The sequence below is a fragment of the Panthera leo genome, chromosome C1 (genome assembly GCF_018350215.1).
Source record: "Panthera leo isolate Ple1 chromosome C1, P.leo_Ple1_pat1.1, whole genome shotgun sequence".
Taxonomy (NCBI): Eukaryota; Metazoa; Chordata; class Mammalia; order Carnivora; family Felidae; genus Panthera; species Panthera leo.
Window position 1 is genome coordinate 54,369,703 of NC_056686.1, and position 18,996 is coordinate 54,388,698.

Genomic DNA, 18,996 nt, shown 5'->3' on the forward strand with positions numbered 1-18,996 from the left:
TAAATAACTCACCCAAGAAGTATTTATTGGCACGTGCTATGCCTCCATGCATACATGTATGTTTTTGACAAATATTTATTGAGCACTACCTTTTACCAGGAACTGGTGATATAATAGTGACCCAAACAGACAAGTTTTCTGCCCTTTCAGGGCTGCCATTTGAATAGGAAGTGCCAGAGCATCTGGTGGTGAACAATCAGACCAAGTCTCTGGCCACATGGGATCACATTCCAATGACTATGGTCTGGTTGCTCCCTGCATGTTCTATTTTCCATCCTAATTGTGGATTTACTGTTCTCTCTTCCTCAAAAGTCTCTCTCTACCGGCCAGTGATTGCCTAGCTAAATCCTACTTGTCTTTTATAGCTCATCTGTACTATCACTGTCACCAGTATGCTTCCCCTGACCCCACCAAGCCTGGCTGAGTGCCCCTCAGTGGTCCCAGAGCACTCTCCCAACCTTATCACACTGTTCATGGGTCTCTGCCCACCACTAGATTGTGTGTCCCTTGAGGTCCTTCCAGAATTACACTTACTTTTCCTTGAATTTCTAAGATTTAGCAAAATGCCTGACACATAGTATTTGCTCCATAAATATGCATCCCATGTATAAATGTCCAAATAAATAATTGTTGGAAAAAGACCATAGATTATTTGGAAAATTATATTGTCAGAAGGGATCCCTCCCTTTTCCCCACATTTTTTTTTTTCTTTGCAGAATATGACCTCTGGGGCCATACATATTGGCCTCATACCCAATCCTACCACTTGACAACTATGTGACTTGGGCACAATTTCTCTATATCTCAGTTTCCCAATCTATAAAATAAGGTTGCTCTGAGAATTAAATGAGTTGACATGTGTAGAACATTTATAATGGCACCTAGCACATCATAGGTGCTCCATAAATGTGAGCTATTATAATTGATAGCTACATTTCTCTTGCTGAATCCAGGCAGTGTAACACTTCAGAGTTTTCACATCCATTATCTCAGTGATAATCATCATAAGTGCTGTTTATGACAGGTATTGTTGCCTCTGACTCTGTAGACAAGGAGACAAAGCTTAGGGAGATTAAATGACTTGCACAAGAAGACACCAGTTCTGGTGAAGAACAGAGTCAGACTTGAAACCTGGCATCCTGACTCTCACTGCAGCATTCTTTATAAGGAAAAACAGTTGTTGTCTTTCCTGTGTAGGGAAAAACCCAGTTCTTCCTGTGTTTTTCTTCCCTGTGAGTCTTCTTTACTACTGAGAAATCACTTTATTTCTGATACTCTGGTCACCAAATATGTGGAGGTTCCACCTCTGCCCCCCCAACAACAAGCAAATCTCCAACACCAGCTGGGTGTCCTACAATTTAACTCCATTCTGACACTATCTACCTGGAGATCCTGTCAGATCCCAGATTAAAGGCTCAGTCCCACAAGGCTGCTTCCCACTTCAGATGTCAGTCACAGCTCAGGTGCTTCTGACTTACTTCCTACAGATCAGAGGTTCCAAGGAGTCCCTCCTCAGGTTCAAAGAATTTGCCAGAGTGGCTCACAGAACTCAGAGAAATACTTACCTTTACCAGTTGATTAAGAGACATGATAAAGGACACAGATGAACAGCCAGATAAGAAAAACATAGCATGAGATCTGAGAGGGTCCCAAACACAGGAGCTTCTGTCCCTGTGGAAATGGGGGGCATCACCCTCTCAGGGTAAATATGTTTGCCAGCCTGGAAGCTCTCTGAACCCTGTGCTACTGGCATTTTATGCAGTCTTCATCACATACACATGGTCAATGATAACTCTGGTTTTAGCCCTTTTCCCCTCTCTGGAGGGTGAGAGGTAGGGCTGAAAATTTCAAGCCCCTAATCCCGGCTTGGTCTTTCTGGTGACCATCCCCTCCCAGGAGCTTACCTAGAGTCGTGTCATTGGAACACAAGATGTTCCTGTTGCTCTAATCACTTAGGAAATTATAAGAGTTTTAGCAGCTCTGTGCCAGGAATTGGGGGCAGAGACCAATATATTCTATTTCTGTTACCTCACATTTTTGCATTCACTACACTAAATACGTTTTCTTGGTTATGGGAAGAAATCGCTGAATATTTTTAACAGTCATTTAGGCAGAACTTAGGGAATAGATGAAGGTCAGAGAGCCCGAAGGCAGAGACATGAGCTAGGAGTGTTTTCAGGAATTAAGATATTAGGAGTGAAGCCCTGGACAGAGATGATGGAGGTGGGAACTGGAGAGGAAAGATTAATAAGGATACATTTCAAAGGCTTCTGTGGTTTAGCGGGACTCAAGGTCACTGCACTGCATAGCTCCAGGGCGAGAGTGGGGGTTGTTTTCAGTTACCATTTGTTAGCAAGAAACTTGGATATTCTTTTTCTGTAAGTATGGGAACATTCAGCCTAACTGTGCTGATTAATAGGCTATGTCAGCTGAAGCTACTTCCTTGGGAATCAGGTCTTTCCACAGCCTTGAGGGTTTTGAGCCACATAAACCTTCAAGAACTAGAGGACCCTAAGACCATAACTGCTATATACAGAGCTGACCCAGAGTCCATTCTCACACTGTGGCTGAGGACCACTCTCCAAATCATGGCCCTTTGCATCACCTTTGGTCCAAACCAAACCACACTCACCAAACAGAATAAATCTCCGTCAGTAGGATAGTTGTGTCTGATGATCTTTCTCAGATCCATCCCCACCCACATTTGTAGAGTTGATCCTAATTGATTCCAAGCATTTTCTTTTGTCTTGTCTTGTCTTGTCTTGTCTTGTCTTGTCTTGTCTTGTCTTGTCTTCCCTTCCCTTCTCTTCTCTTCTCTTCTCTTCTCTTCTCTTCTCTTCTCTTCCCTTCTCCTCTCTTCTCCTCTCTTCTCTTTTCTCTCTTCTCCTCTCTTCTCCTCTTTTCTCCTCTCCTCTCCCCTCCCCTCCTCTCCCCTCTTGTCTCCTCTCCTCTCCTCTCCTCTCCTCTCCTCTCCTCTCCTCTCCTCTCCTTTCCTTTCCTTTCCTTTCCTTTCCTTTCCTTTCCTTTCCTTTCCTTTCCTTTCCTTTTCTCTTTTAAGTAGGCTCCACACCCAGCACAGAGCCCAACACAGGGCTCCAGCTCACGACCCGGAGATCAAGACCTGAGCTGAGATCAAGAGTCAGATGTTTAACCGACTGAGCCACCCAGGCACCCCCACCCAAGCATTTTCTTGAAACCAACACCACGTAACAGAAGTTCAAGGCAGGGCATATGTTCTATTAGAGCTTCCCTGGGAGGCTGAGAACTCAATGATGTGTTTTAGCTACAAATGAAGCCGCTTAGGGGGTTCACTTAATGAACCCATTGTATTCCTAGATAGTCAGTACCCTCAAATAAAGAAAACTGAGGACAACAGTACCTGCCAGGAATGGATCCACCATACTGACAGCATTTCCCCCACATAGTCACTTATCTTAACAACTGAAACTACAAGATCCATGGAACTCATAAGTGGCTTTCTGGGACATTTGCCTTGGGTTCCAGGGTGCCACTCCTTGGCTTAAATGTAACATTTAAGCAAGAATTCTGTCATTGGAATGGTTTTCTTGAGACATCTGGATAGTGTGGTTTATTATATAAAAAGGAACTCCCACATAGAACTATACTTCTCTTAAGTCAAGATTTCCTTTATCTTTTGGCTCTTTGCTCTACTGAAAAATAGTTCATTGTCTGCCTGAGCTTTACCACCCAAAGGGTGAAAATCTCAGTTTCTGTTGAGGTGATTTCCTTGCACTTCCGTGAAATGTTCCATTGAGAGATGCTTGATTGGGCCTGTATTTCTTGGCTTCAAATTAAAAGCTATTATTTCTTTAGTCCCAGGAGTTAATTTTGCAAATATGGCTTTCATTTAGAGCTGTTAATTCAGATAAGCATCCCTAAAGCATTTACTGGCTTCAGCTGATGGAGAAATCACATGAATGAGAATGCCCACCATTCGTCAGTCTGATAACCAGGGAATATAGCAGCTAGAAGCAAAACGGTGTTCCCCATCATTCAACTGTGTCACTAACATCACAGAAATCACCAGTGGCTATCAGGAAATCATGTAACATCTCTGTATCAACATTCTTCCAAGGCATAATTCAATCAACATGTATGTAATCTTTGAGAAAGAATTAATAGCCATTTAATTTTGTTTTCATTGTATATCTTTCATTGCTTTATGTCCTTTGGCATGGGATTTAAATTAGCTGAGAATAATAAAATCTTGAGCATTCAGAGGGGAAAGAACCCAGCCAAATTTCCTCAGAGTAAGTGAGGAAATATATGTAAAACCCTCACACAGGAGCTGGCACACTGTAAATTAGCAGTAAATGTTATTTGCCTCCTGCCTTCCCCAAGTGAGGAAGAAACTGAGAGGTTCAGTGAGTTGCCGAGGGCTATATATTTAGAAGGTGCCAGAGCCAGGATTAGGATTCCTGTCTTCTGATTCATAGTCCAGTTCTTTCTCCACTGTACTATTCAGGGCTGTAAAATATTATTAACTGCTGTGGCCAAATTATCCTCCCTATTAATATCACCATCTTTAATCCAGGCACATAACTTAGGATTCTTCTATAAGTTAGGAACCACTGGAAACTGGGCGACCAATGGCATTTTCTTCTGGCACTCATGACGGTTTTCTAATTGGCACTCTCATGCCCTGTAAGTAATAATGCAGCTTCCAGAAGTCATTCACTTGTTTAGTTTGTGTTGAGCCTCTTCATTATACCGGATCTTGGGAATAAGTGGTAAACGAAATAAACATGGTTCTTGCCTTTGCAAAGCTTGCACACACAGATGCTTATCTGGATTAACAACTCTAAATAAGAGCTTTATTTTCAAAATGAACTCCTGGGACAAGGGAATTTATATAATTTATGTCATTTTCAAGAAGACATTGGGAGAATTGGGTGCCGTGAGTAGCCTAACTGTTAAGAAAGCAAAGATTCCTGGGGTGACTGGGTGGCTCAGTTGGTTGAGCATCTGATTTCAGCTCAGGTCATGATCTCATGGTGTGTGGGTTTGAGCCCCGCATCGGGCTCTGTGCTGACAGCTCAGAGCCTAGAGCCTGCTTCGGATTCTGTGTCTCCCCCTCTCTCTGCCTCTCCCCCACTCACACTCTATCTCTCTCTGTCTCTCAAAAATTAATAAGAATTAGAAAAACTAAAAAAGAAAGAGATCCCCAAACATTTAGGGTCTCCTAGTTCAATGTCTTCTTTCACAAAAGCCACCTTGGAACTCAGGAAGATAGGCAAAGTGAAATCATTAAAGACATGTTATTAATCCAATGAATACATATTGAATACCTATATCATAGCAAATATTTTGCCAATTCCAAGGTGACAAAGATGAATGAGATTCAGTCTTTGCTTAAATCTCTTGCAGGTGAGATAGACAAGAAAATAGGAAGTGAGATACAGTCTGAACAGCGTCATGATGGGGCAAATGTAGCAAACCGTAGGTAGCATAGACAGTGACTACTCCCACTGGGGAAGGCTTAGCTGAGGAAGTGATACCTGAGGGGATTCCTAGTACAGGGGAAGGAGTTTGCCACTGAAAAAGAAGGAAAAGCATATAAAGCTGAGCAAAACATATGCAAAGGCCCAGTGACACAAGTGTATGCTGTGTTTGTGCAACTGTGGGTAGTATGTAGAACCAAAACCAGATAAAAGGTTTTGTAGAAAAGGAAACCAGATAAAACATTCTCATGGTATTTGGCTCCTCAGATGATTTTTACATCAACGGTTCATTCAATTGACAGTTCACCAATATTTATGGAGTTCCCACTATTTGTGTGGCAGGTTGGTGGGTCCTACAGAGGCTATATGGAAAGGAGTCGGCACTGAATCCTCCCCTCAACGGGTCACAGATTTGTGGTGGGGATAATATGTGCCCATATGAGTTGTAACATGAGGAAATAACCTTAAAGGTACAAACAAGGCACCATGGGATATTAGAAGAGGGGTCAATTTTAGCTAACATGATGACATCCTTCGCAGAAGATGGCATTTGACCTTTGAAGTTTTGATTCTGACACCGATTCCAATGTGTGGATTTTTTTCCCCACACATCCAAGCAATTTTTCCTTAACATCAGCTGAGTGCCTTGCAGTTCAATTCAATTCTGACCTGTCTACTTGGAGATAGCATCAGATCCCACAGGTTGAGGGCTCAGTCCTGTAAGACGACTCACCACTTCAGACACTGGTTGCAAGTCCAGTTTGCTACCTGTACCTCTGACCCACCAACTACAGATCAGAGGTTCCCATGACCCCTCTAGCCAGTTTGCTAGACTGGCTCACAGAACTCAGAGAAAAATTTTCCCTACTAGAATATTGGTTTATTATAAAAGGATATAATTCAGTAAGAGCCAAATGGAAGAGAGGCATAGGGCAAGGTATGTGGGAAAGGGCAACAAGTCTTCCATTTCTTGGAAGGTGCCCCTTTCCCCAGTCTCCTTGCATTCACCAACCTGGAATGCAAGGAAACACTCCAAACCTGGTCCTTTTGGGTTTTTATGGAGGCTTCATTACATAGCCATGATTGATTAAATCATCGGCCACTGGTGACTGAACTCAGTCTCCAGCTCCTCTTGTCTCCCCAGAGGTCTGAGGAGGGCTGAAAGTGTCAAACCTCTAATCATGTGGTTGGTTTCCCTGGCAATTAGCCCCCATCCTTAGGTTACCTAGAGACTTTCCATAAGTCTCCTCATTAACATAACACAGGACACTTTTTATATCTCTCTTCACTTACAAAATTCTTAGAGTTTTAGGATCTGGTAATAGGAATGAAGACAAAGATCAAATACAGATTTCTTGCAGCAGCGCCTAGGTAGCTCAGTTGGTTGAGTGTTGACTCTTGATTTCAGCTCAGGGCATGATCTCACAGTTCTGGGACTGAGCCCTGAGGCACGTTCCATGGTGAGTGTGGAGCCTGCTTAAGATGCTTAAGATTCTCTCTCCTCAAAAAAAAAAAAAAAAAAAAAAGATTCTCCCTCCTCAGTGTGGAGATTAAGATTCTCATTCTCCCTCTGCTCCTCTCCCACTTGCACGCACACTCTCTCTCTAAAATAAATAAATAAATAAATAGATAGATAGATAGATAAATAAATAAACAAGCATAGATATGTATTTCTTATCATAAATTACAATATCATAGAAAGGTAGGTGATATTTACATGTGTGAATTTGTGTGGGAGAGTTTCCTTTTCAGAGGAATAGCCTGAGCAATATCAAGAAAGGAATAGGACCTGTTCAAGGAAAAATAAGCGATCAAGTCTGGCCTTGTCAAAGTACAAGTTCCTTCTTTCCTTCCTTCCTTCCTTCCTTCCTTCCTTCCTTCCTTCCTTCCTTCCTTCTTTCCTTCCTTCCTTCTTTCCTTCCTTCTTTCCTTCCTTCCTTCCTTCCTTCCTTCCTTCCTTCCTCCCTCCCTCCCTCCCTCTCCCCCTGCCTCCCTTCGTTCCTCCTTCCCTCCCTGCCTCTCTTCCTCCCTCCCTTCCTTCCTTCTTTCCTTCCTTCCTTCCTTCCTTCCTTCCTTCCTTCCTTCCTTCCTTTTTTCATTCTTTGGTTCAATAAGTATTTGCTGAGAGCTTAGCATATGAAGGGCCGTCCTGGGTTCCAGAGATCCTGTAGTAAACAAGTTGTTCCCTGCCTGCATAAATTTTATATTTAAACTAAGGAGCTCTATACTGAACACTAATTACTGCCTGTTTTAATTACAATTTTAAAGTGCTGCTAAGGAGAAGTACAAGATACGTGAGATCCAACAGCCAGTCAATGGTTTGAGATGAAATGTCAGGGAGGAATTCTGACAGATAAGCTGGGAAAAGTATGTTGAGGCCAAAGAGCAGAGGACTTTGAATGCTCAGCTAAGGAGTTTGGAATTTTATCTCTTACTTTTCCTGAAAAACAGCCCTCAGTATTACTGCAGGTGTTATCAGCAGATGAAATAGTGGAAAGAGAATGCACTTTGGATTCAGAAAGACAGCATTGAATCTCAACCATGTCAATTACAAACCATGTATGCTCCAGCATATTTCTTAACCTCTTAACTACTCTGCTTCAGTTTTCTTATCCTTAAAATGAGATGATTGTATTCTCAGTGGAAGCTAAGAAGTACCTAGCATGATGTCTAGCCGAAAAAAAGTAATCATTGGATGGCAATGACACAGAGGGTTTAAAAGTACCTTGCCTAGAATGACCTAGCTAGTAAATGTTTGGTAAACATGAATCCTTCCCATTAGACTCTGCAGCTGTCACGTCACGTATGCTACCTGGAAGCTAGATGACCCCTAATAGATCACGGATGGATCTGGTGCTCTTAAGAACCTAGAAAGAAAACTTGTGGCCATACCAGTGGAGAGACCCTTTCTTAACAACATCTTTGCAGGCTATTCTCTGTCATTTATAATTTGGCTTCTTCCCCAAACTTGGTTGTAGATCAGAATTCATAGATTTATGTAAAAAATACAGATTCTCAGGCCTCATCCCAGATATGCTGAAATAGACTCTCCAGGGATGGGAAAGGGAATCATATTTTTAATAGCTCCCCAAGTGAGAACATTGCTCATCTATGCTTGAGAACCACTGACTGGCCTAGAGTCTCAGTCCCTTGCTTGTTGCTAATATGCTATTGCTCTTTAGTGGGCCAGATAGCCCTCTATTCTAACAGTTCTGAAAATGGGCCCCCCAGACTGGCAGCATCAGCACCATGAGTGATCTTTTAGAAATGCACACTCTCCAGCTCATCCCAGGGCAGTTTGCTCAAAGACCCTGGGGGTTGGGTTCAGTGGGGGTCTTGGTAAGCCCTCTAGGTGATTTCTGATGACCCTAAAGTGTGAGGGCTACTGCTCTATACTATTTGAGCAGGCTCTTCTGTAATGCACTGGGTAGAAGTTCTGCAAAGCATGAAAAGGTTGGTAAGACCAGCAAAATTGGGCGGTAGGGTTGAGAAATAAACAAGGAAGAAAAACAAAAAAGAAAAGGAGGAGCCCCAGTACTCCTGGAGCACAAGTTTGTTTGCTACTTTTATTGGACTCTTAATATCAGCAGGCTTGTTACAATGTAGAATAATGCCCGTTCCTCTGTGAAAGACCACTCCTTATGTTAAGCAACCTGGATTCCTGTTCTGTGTCTTTTGGCGACTGACTTCACGTCTCTGGGTCTCAGTTTCCTGAAGCGCAAAAGGGAGGCCCAGACTGATTGGTCTCTCAGGACCCCTTTGTCTGGCATAACTTTCTACCACACTACCAAAGGAATTGGGGTCCACTCTGACATTTGGTGTTATTCCTGAGCAAGCCTATTGTCTGAGGGCCTTTTGGAACTGTGAAACCTAAAACAGAGGGGCTGGTTAGGGACCTGGAGTAAACGACTTCCTTCCCGAAGAGTTGGAGCATCCAGGAGGCTGTGCGTGGGGAAATTCCGGGCCATCTGGATGTCAGAGGATTGCAGTCATCCACCAGTGTTACAGGAGCGTGCCTTCCGGAGACAGCATGATGTCATTTGATAGCTCATTATGACCTGGGAAACTCCTCAGTGATCATGGGCTGGGGTGAGGTGTGGGGGTGTGGGGGGGAGGGGAACATGGGGGTGATAGTGATACAAAGACTCAGGCCTTCTTTTCTGTCTCCACAGGAGGTCCCCAGCTGCTGCTAGTCAGCCACCTGTCTCCAGAGTAAACCTGCAAGGTAAGCACCGTCATGAGGCCTAAGTCCGTGTTTCAGAATCATAACACGTGTCATTTGTTCAGCAGCTGTTTTAGAATGATGGCACTTACTTGCATATCAGGGTCCTCCAAAGTCTCTCGATGACTTTTTTCAAAGACATAGTAGAGTTTTACTTCTTTCCCTGTAAAACCAAATGAAAAGCAGTATTAAACAGTTGTCCCATCATGTGCAGGCCTAGGTTTTCAGGGTGCAATGGATGTGTGGTATTGCTGCACCCCAGGAGAGAGACAGAAGGCAGAGCTGGATTGACACTGCAAAGCGACCTCAGCTTGCTGGCCCCGGTGTGCTCAGGAGAGCTAACTTCAAAGACCGTCAGGGGCCCCCTGGTTGGCCCCACAGAGCATATTAGTGGTTTTCCTCTTAGCGTCAGCTATAGGTCCCACTTGAGTCTACATCCTTTCCAGGTGTGAAACCAAAGGCTGTTCCAGGTCACAAATCATTTCCCTTGGAGGTCATCCAACTTTGTTCCTCAGATATGTGTGTGTGTGTGTGTGTGTGTGTGTGTGTGTGTGTTTAAGAAACCTAACCTCTCATCTTTCAGTGCTGTGCATATGCTTTACATGCAGAGTTGAAAGCTATGTAGGGGAGGGGCTACCCTGAAGGAACACCAGGGAGATGGATTGAACATAAACTGTATGTGACAAAAGATGCAACCTGTTACGTGGCATTGTTTCCAAGTCCAAAATGGAGTTTCCCCCTTGAATCTACCCCCACTAGCGTAGCAGTAGGCCTGAGTAAAAACCACAGGAGAAACGAATAAGTTGAGCTCTATTGAGATTGCCTGACACCAAACAGCACTGCTTGGTACACTTCTCTGTTTCCAGCTTCGGTATTCCCTTTGCTTTATACTTAACCATCTTCCTTCCTTGCATGTAGTGTTCTCTGGCTGGCATCACAGCCACGTGAATAACGGACATAATACAGAAGCCCACCTTCTAAAGAAAGGAACAAAAACATAGGTTCCATTGACTCCTTGGCTTCTGAAGTATTTATAGTACACACCTTTAAACCTATTTTTATTAGAAAAAGACTGAGAACAAGAATAAAAGTGAAAGGAAGATATTAAGTAAAAGTAAATTTGCCTCTAGACCCCCATGGTATGAAATGGAGAGAAGAAAATAGTGCTCTGTCCAGGGGCTTCAAAAACCTGCTGTGCTGATGTACCGTTTCCTTTAGAAGTTTGATAAAAGGAAACTCCATAGAGGGTTTTACCATATAACTGGTGTTACGTAGTCAGTGATCAAAGGAGGTGGTTTTGAAACTCCTTTATCATTTCATCATATTAGCCTACCAGTGAGACACCTTTGCTCACATTTCTGTTCGCCAAATTCACTCCAAAGCCTTTGACAGCGATTCGAATATTTAAACTGTTTTCTTTTTTTTTTGTAATAAATACTGACACACATTCAGAGAATCTGTGATATTTATGGCTCTATAAATTAGCTCATTAGCTAGAGATGTTGCTGGAAAGATCATTTTGTGATTTTTGGCACAGTGACTACAGCTCGGCAACTAGAGATTCTTTGGCTAAATTCTTTAAAACAATGGAGCAAAGAAATAACAATACCACTTAGGCAATTTGTTTTTGTCTGTCTTTGTGGCAAACTACAAAAATTCTGGCTTTTCATCGGGAAGAGAATGTAGCGATACCAATTATTACGTAATTATAGGTTTCAAAATCTCCTTAACGCTTAAGCCCAGTCAGAAGAGGAAGGAGGATACACACATCCTGTGTTTTGTTCTTATTATCAGCTTAAATAAGTCAGGCAGATTTTTCCTGGTATTTTAATATTTATCAGCGTGTGACAAAGAGGTGTGTTTAAATAGAAAGTTTAAAAGGGAATGAAAAGTAAGTGGCTCCAAGCAAACCGCATTGAAGGCTGAAGCAGTGCTTTCAAAGATGATTTTTCATGATAATAAGATCAGGTTTTCATTTATCATCAACTCAAGTTGGGCTCATGTATTTCAATTGAGATCTAAGATAAAAGATACAAGAAACCCACGATCATTTAAACAGATTTAGCAGCAATCTAATTTGTTAGGAAATCCTGACTATTCTTGTACAAAGAGCAAGGTATAAGAGAGAGAGAGAAAGAGACAGAGAGAGAAAGAGAAAAAGCCAAATACTTTTAAGAGGTTTTTTTTTTCCATGCATCTAAATGAAGGAAATGCAATTCATTTCAAAAAGACAATTGTCAGGACTCGTGGCTAAATTGGTGCATTGGGTCTTACAAATTGATCACTGACTGAAATTATTCATGGGGGACATAAAAGCAAATCACTTAGTCTTCTCTACCTTTATTTTCACTGTCGAAACAAGGTCATTCTTTTCAGTTCTCATGGTGCAACACGAATTTCCCTCCTCTGCAAAGACATCCCAATATTTTTTTTTAAATCAGTGTAATTGCTCCTTTTTTTATTTTTTTTTATTTTTTTTAATTTTTTTTATTATTTATTTATTTTTTTTTTTTTTTTGCACTATGGCAACAATTCCATTCTAGATTGTGTTCTAATTCATGGCTTATGGATCTCCTGCAATGGAGCACTTTGAAGTCAGGCGCTGTGCCTTATTCATCCCCTGATTGTTCAAAACTCATTAACATAGCTATTTTCACCTACTAGGAAGACAGTAAATCTTGATGTGGTCAGTATTGCATAAGTATGTGGGGTTTACTTTAAGAAAAAATGTTCATAAATTAAATTTTAGTTATGAATCAATATTTTCATCTCTATGAGTATGAAAAATATTTAACTGTGTTTTTGTTTTTTTTTTTTACTATTAAAAAACAGTTATTCCACTGGAATTAAAAAGGTTTTGAAACACACTTTGTAACAGTATATATATGTACATATATATTTGTGTGGTCATACAGGTTTTGACAAAAAGAGTTAAATACAAAAAGTTGGCATTTGGTAAAGTATTGAGAATTTAAAATCCAGAAAGTATAGTAGCATAGAAATGATATACTCCCGATTTAAGGAGAAAGATGCACTAAATCCTGCTGGGGGTGTTGAAAATGCTAATGCTATAAAGTCAGGCAAACATCTTAATTTTTATCATGTTTTACTTTTTCACAAGCAGGAATTCTAGGCTTTTCTACATGATGCATGAGGATTGGAACAGAAAGGGAGAAAAAATAGAAGAAAGAGCACTCCAAAACAAAGCAGGGTTCTATCATCTGTACACATTCAACATGGAAACTGGAAGTAATTTTCAGGATTTCAGGCCTCAAAACTATTTCAACTGAAAAAATCAGATAATTGAGGAAAATCAATGTGTGTGTGTGTGTGTGTATGTGTGTATGCATGTGCATGAGTGGGTGGGTGACTGTGTGTGTGCATGTGTGTCTAGGATAATTGTCTCACTTTTTCCAACCATCCTATCCCTTGGCTTTGCATGCATTTCAATAGTGAGTACAGATATGTCGTGGAAAGAATTCCCTGAAAGGATAAATCATCAAGTGTTCACTGCCTTTACCAAATGACTCTTTGCTTTATAAAAGGATTAGGCAAGTATTCCTTTTAATGGCCAGCACCTCCGATTCATATAAATGTGACTTGACCTTTAATATATATCATATATACAACATTTTAGCAGTCAAATTGATGTGTAAGGTGGGATATTCTATATTAATCTTCTAAAATTTAGCAATAAACATGTTGAGTAAGAGCATTGCCAATATAATAGATCGGATGATATGAAGAACAACCCCCCCCCCCCCCCCCCAGACCCATGGGTCTTTGGAAATGACAGCATGACTAGAAAATTGCCTGAGGACTTCAAGCCAGACTGCTGCAGACCCAGAGCCTTTCCCAGCCTGGGTCTCCATAGCCCTGGTTGATGGTGGTTTTCAACACCAGCCAATTAGATGTTTTTCAAGAAATGCCTGTATGTGGAGAAATAAGATGTGATATTACAGGACTTTCTGGTATGTCTGAAATAGGTTGGCCTAAGTGAAAAACAGACTTAATTAATTTTTTTCAGTGCTCATGGGAATCCCTTTCTTCTATTATGTGTCCAGGCCATTCTGGGGGAGGAAATGAGTCTTTACCAGTTGATAAAACAGAAGAAGGGTACTTCTGCTAAGAAGCCTATTTCTCAGTATGAGTTCCTCCCATATCTGTGCTTGGTTGTAAATATCCCCCGGAAGGTTCATGGGGGTGTGCCAGATGCAGGGTCTGCTTGAGGAGTGGACAAGGGGCTCAGAGAGTTGTCTTGGATTCTAAGAATTTCAAAAAGTCATGACATTGATTGAGTTCTCATTCTTTGCCAGGGCTGCCAGGGCTTAGGATGAGAGACCAACTGTGTGTGCTCGAGTAAAGGGCTCTCTCTCTGAGAACCACAGCAGTGGCCTGAGAGCCGGCCTGTGTCAGATGACTGGAAATGAAGCCTGGCATAAGCAGGACATTTGCTTGGTTTCTACATTAAGCAAGAACTCTGGAACAGGATTACAACACTTAGGGACAAATACGAATAAAATCAATTGTGTTACCAAAGGCTGTGGCCACACATGATAAAGGAGAGATTGGGGGAGGAGGGCGGATAACAAAAAAAAAAAAAAAGAGAGACAGAGAGAGAGGGAGAGAGAGAGAAAGAGAGAAAAGGAGAAGAGAAAAAAAGAAAGGAAAAGAAAAAGAAAAAAATAGAAATGTCAGATAATTTTTTCATTAGTGTTCTGATTCTCCTGTGGCCTGAATTATTGGGATAATTGCCTTAATGACTCACCTGGAGTGTTTAAGCAGCCTGCATACAAAGTGATAGGGCAAATGCACTAGAAAAGCCCCAGTAATTCTGGGAATAATTCCCCAGATGGTTGTTTTATAAGAACTGCTTTTGTCTAAAATAGTCCTCTTCTGAACATTTACCCCCAGAGCATCAACATTGAGCTATTTATATTGATCTGCAATTATTTCATATATGTCTAAAATTAAGTGTGGGTAGTTGCAAAAACATTGACAAGTCAACTAAAGTGTGAAGAGTTAAAATGTTACCCTTGAGCAAACATTGCCAAAAATAAAGCCCTGCCATTAATGGCTATTTCACCAGTTGAAAATTAATTTCTAAATTTAGTGTGACCATTTCTTCGTATTAAATGGAACCAATGAAACCTGCAACATCTAATCTCTCACTTGCGGCCTAAAGACTTGAGTTCGTTCCGGGATGACTCCACTTCATGTTTTTGTACTGCTGAGAAACACCATCCACCCACCCACCCCTGAAAGTTGGAATCATGCATGTTAGTAAGTATTTCAGTTATGCTATTGACGTCAATGGAGTCATTAAATAGATTGCTGGCCCTCCCAGAGGCAAATCACTGCCAGGGACCTAGATACAGACACGTTTTTTACAAAGACAACCATCAGGTTTTGCTATAGCAGTAAGCCAGAGAAAGGGAAAAGTTTATACTGTAGCAGACCTATCTCCAAACACAGTTTATTTTTTTCTTTTCCATTTTAGTTCCGGCCTTTCTTTCTCTTTGGTTACAGTAGGCTCAGGCGATGCCCAGATATTGTGGCCTCCGTGTTTTGTGTGCGAAAGCATCTCCTGTAATTGAGACCGTAAATAAAGGGTGGCACGCAACTTTTGCAAACATGTCTCACCTTTAGCTGTACACAGCCCATCTTGGTGTTTATTTGGTGGCATAAATTGTCCGGGCAAACCACTATTGTCCACCAGTAAGGCTGGGTCTGATATATAGTTCCCTGAATAAACAGTTTCCTCTGAACACACACACATATACACGCACGCTCAGTTTTGTCCTCTCTGCCACTTCTTTGCGGCTTCTAGCTACAGCCGTCCATTTATGAATCAACCTTTATGCAGCCTGCACCGTGCTGCGGGCTGGGGCTCCTGAGCAAAGGGTGGAGGAGGAGGCTAGGATGAAAGATTCACTTCTCTCAGCTGCCTCATCTGCAGAGCCGCCGCAGGAGACAGGAGGCTGCCCACGTGCCTGTGTCCTCCCAAACCCCAGCTGCTGCCTACCTCAAGCCTGGTCATGCAGCTCCCAGGCGTGTGGGAGAGAGCCCTTCAGGAAACATCTGTCTCCTTCTGGGTATTTTTGACAGCTCTATTTACCTGGACAGTCCCGGTTGTCAGAGCCAAAGATTCACCTCACACCTGGACTCTTCTGCCTCATAGGCTCAGAGTCAGGGAGCCACGTAGAGCAGACAGCTTTCTTCAGGTCTGGTCCTCTGAATCCATCATGTTGGCTTTAGCACCTGTCTCCCTCACAACCCACCCCCCGCCCCATGCTTCCTTACTCCAGCACTGCCCTACTTGCTTATCAGTTAGTATGCATCTAAATGCCAGACATCTGACCACTCCTGGTAACTTGGGAGGTAAATCGGGAGGCCCAGCTCCATCCCCCCTCCACCATTGCTCCTTATTCTCTATTCCTGGCTTTGAATAGTGGCTTCACCATCTATCCTTTATCTCTGTCTTCACCTCAGACAGCCACTTCTTGCAGCCTTTTCTGTAATCATGCCCCCTCCTTTCTTCCCCACCCCCCTCTTCCTTAGTTCAGTGCTTCATCCTCCCATACCTAAACCACGATGGCGGTCCTCCCACTTAGTTTATTGTCCTCAGTCCTTCCCCTCACTCTTTCCCCTCACTGCAACCCACCCTCCATTCTGGTACTAGAACTATTCTTCTAAAACCAGTCTTAAATTATTTCCTTAGTTGGCTATGCTTTGCCTTCAAGTGGATCCCCGCTTCTTACCAATTCCTCCATAATTTGCTCCTAATTCCTTCTCTGTCCTCATCTTTTACTTTAACCCCTGCCCTCATGCACAGTTGATGGCTGAGGTGCCCTGAACATACTATCCCTCAAATATGCCAGGCTCTTCTTGCCTTTCTACCTTTGTACATACACTCCTTCTGTCTGGGCTGCCTTTTCCCAAAAATATTACTCACATATTCAGCTCAGGGATACTCTTACATTGTCAGGTGAACAACTTCTTTCCACTCGCTGATTCTTGGATTCTGGAGTCAGGATTAAACTAAATACATAGTCTCAAACCAGACCCTGATGTATAGTACATGCTTAGTAAATACTAATTCTTTTACCCATTTCCATCTGGAAAGTACATCCTCTTTCCTTCAAGATTCAGCATATGTACCATCTTCTGTATGTGCTCCCTGCAACTCATCCAAAATTACTCTCACTTATTATCTTAATTATTATCTCAAAATCTCATTTGCTGTTCATGTCATATTCTGCTGTATTTATTTATTTGATTTGATTCCCTTTTAAACTAAGACTGTCCCAAGTTCAAGTACTAACCTTTTTTTTTTATATATCCCCAACTTATAAAATGTGACCCAGAACATAGTAAATGCTCAATAAATATTTATGGACTAAACAAATACGAATGAGTATATGCTCATGCCTGAATCAGAAAGGACTAGAAATCTCATATTTGGCTTGTCTAAATATCTTCTAGCTCTTGGGCATTTACACAATGCTGACATTCCTGACTAATCTTGACTACGTGTGACTTTTCTCCCCTTAAAGTAAGCTCTTTATTATCCATTACTTCAGGAAGAAGTGGCAGGGTTAAATACAATTTAAAAAAACAACTAAATGTGACTGGCCTGTGACTCTGTGTTGTATACCCTTGGTGCCTAGCACAGTGCCTGGCACAAAGCAGGTATTCAATTAGTATATTGAATTGAATTGGGCTGGGAATCCCTGGGTCAATACTTTAGACAGATTATTTCTCTAAGACTCAGCATTCTTGTCTGGAAAGTGGGTATTTTAATATTCTATCTTGTAAGATTGCTATGAGGGCTAAATGACAAAAGCTATGTGTGTAGTGGTTAAAAGTGAAGACTCCAGAACCAAGCTGCCCCTTGCGAATCCCAGCTGCATTAGTGTGTGACCTTGGGACCAATTACTTAACCTCTCCATGTCCCAATCGCCCCGTCTCCAAAACTGGGATGGAAATTTTACATACCTTGTATGTTGGTTGTAACGATTAAACGTGTAAACATACAAAAAGCACTTAGAATAGCTCCTGACAAGTGTCAATAGTAGTATCATTTTATTAAACATGTTAATGCAACATGTTTCCCATAGCACCGAGCACATAGCAGGCTGTCAGCATGTCACAGCTAAGAGGCCAGGCCTGCTGACCTAAGTAGGGAACCAAAACAGAAAACCTTGTTCAGATCTGTCTCAAAGGTTCCGATCTACTTCCTTCCTATAGGAATACAGTCTAGAAGCAAGCTTTCTTTGAAGTTTAAGATTTGTTTCCCTTAAAACCATAAAAACCTGCTAATATGGAAATAGATTTGGAGCCGAAGGTAGCCACTATACGAGAGTGGCTCTTTCTCTTAACAGATTGCAGAGAATGGTCAGCTGGGATTCTGATAAACTGGATCTTAGCTAACGGAGACTTTTCTCTTGCTAAAATGAAGCCGGAGAGGACTTCACTTTGTAAGATCGATTAATTGCAGCTGTACACTAATTACAGTTGTATTTAAATACAATATTCAGGGCTTGGTGCACACCTGGACAGGCACAGGCTTTTCAGCCCAGGGCGTTCAGCAGAGAACACCAACAGGAGCTTCCCTTTGGCGAGAAAACTAAACCTCCTGGCAGAGTCCAGCTAGGGGAGGGCTTTGACTCTTTTTGGAAAGACTCTTCTGCCCTGTCTCAGTTACTTCTGAGAATGGGAAGACCCCCTCGTACCCCCTATACCCCTTTCTCTTCTCTTTACCGGGGGTGGGAGGAGGTAGGTAAGAAGGAGGTCAGGGTTGGCCTAGAGCAGAATGAACATGGATGTTGGGAAACAAAGGAGGCAGGAAGAGGATCTTCTAACTTCTCTGTTTTCTCCGGCCTGCATCCTCAAGACCACATGATCCTGGGGGCAGGGTGAATTCTGCTTGCTTGCTTCTGATCATCCGCTGGCCAGCACTTTATGGAGTTGCCTTTAGCACTATTCTCGGAATCCAGGAGCATTTCAGGGAAGTCTTTCACCCAAGAGAAGAGAAACAAAGCAGGGACTGTCCCCCTGAAACAGAGAACAGGCGAGAGAACTCACTGGATCTTTTTTCTTAGTTTATTGTCTTGACTTGCTCCCAACCGGAGCTGTTGACAACTACCAAAAGTCACCCCTCGGAGTTTTGTATACTTTTCCTACCTCCTCTTTGGCTGTGTCCATGGTGTGAGTTGGGGCCATCACGATTATCCATGGAGGCAGCCAGGTCAGATAATGCAGTGTTGCCCCTATGCCCTCAGCTATGCTTTGACTTCAAATTTCCAGAGT

The 18,996-nt window shown here is 42.2% G+C and overlaps 1 protein-coding gene and 1 long non-coding RNA gene across 5 annotated transcripts in view; one reads left to right on the plus strand and one right to left on the minus strand.

Moving 5' to 3' along the window:
- PDE4B (phosphodiesterase 4B) overlaps window positions 1-18,996 on the plus strand; it is a 435,709-nt gene that overhangs the window by 320,293 nt on the left and 96,420 nt on the right. For 2 of the 3 annotated variants that reach the window (XM_042952042.1, XM_042952043.1), the window contains one exon: window positions 9,635-9,687. In XM_042952042.1, coding sequence (XP_042807976.1) covers window positions 9,635-9,687 — 53 coding nt within the window. Of the gene's footprint in view, window positions 1-9,589; window positions 9,688-14,797; window positions 14,968-18,996 lie in introns of those variants that run through there. The other variant, XM_042952045.1, reaches the window with a different exon arrangement.
- On the minus strand, window positions 9,015-15,942 carry LOC122227492. Of its 2 annotated transcripts, XR_006206083.1 has the most exons (4): window positions 15,803-15,942; window positions 9,777-9,847; window positions 9,359-9,680; window positions 9,015-9,173 (listed from the first exon to the last, which is right to left on the minus strand). It is a non-coding gene; the product is annotated as an uncharacterized LOC122227492 (long non-coding RNA). The 2 variants fall into 2 exon arrangements; XR_006206082.1 differs by having other exon boundaries at window positions 9,015-9,680.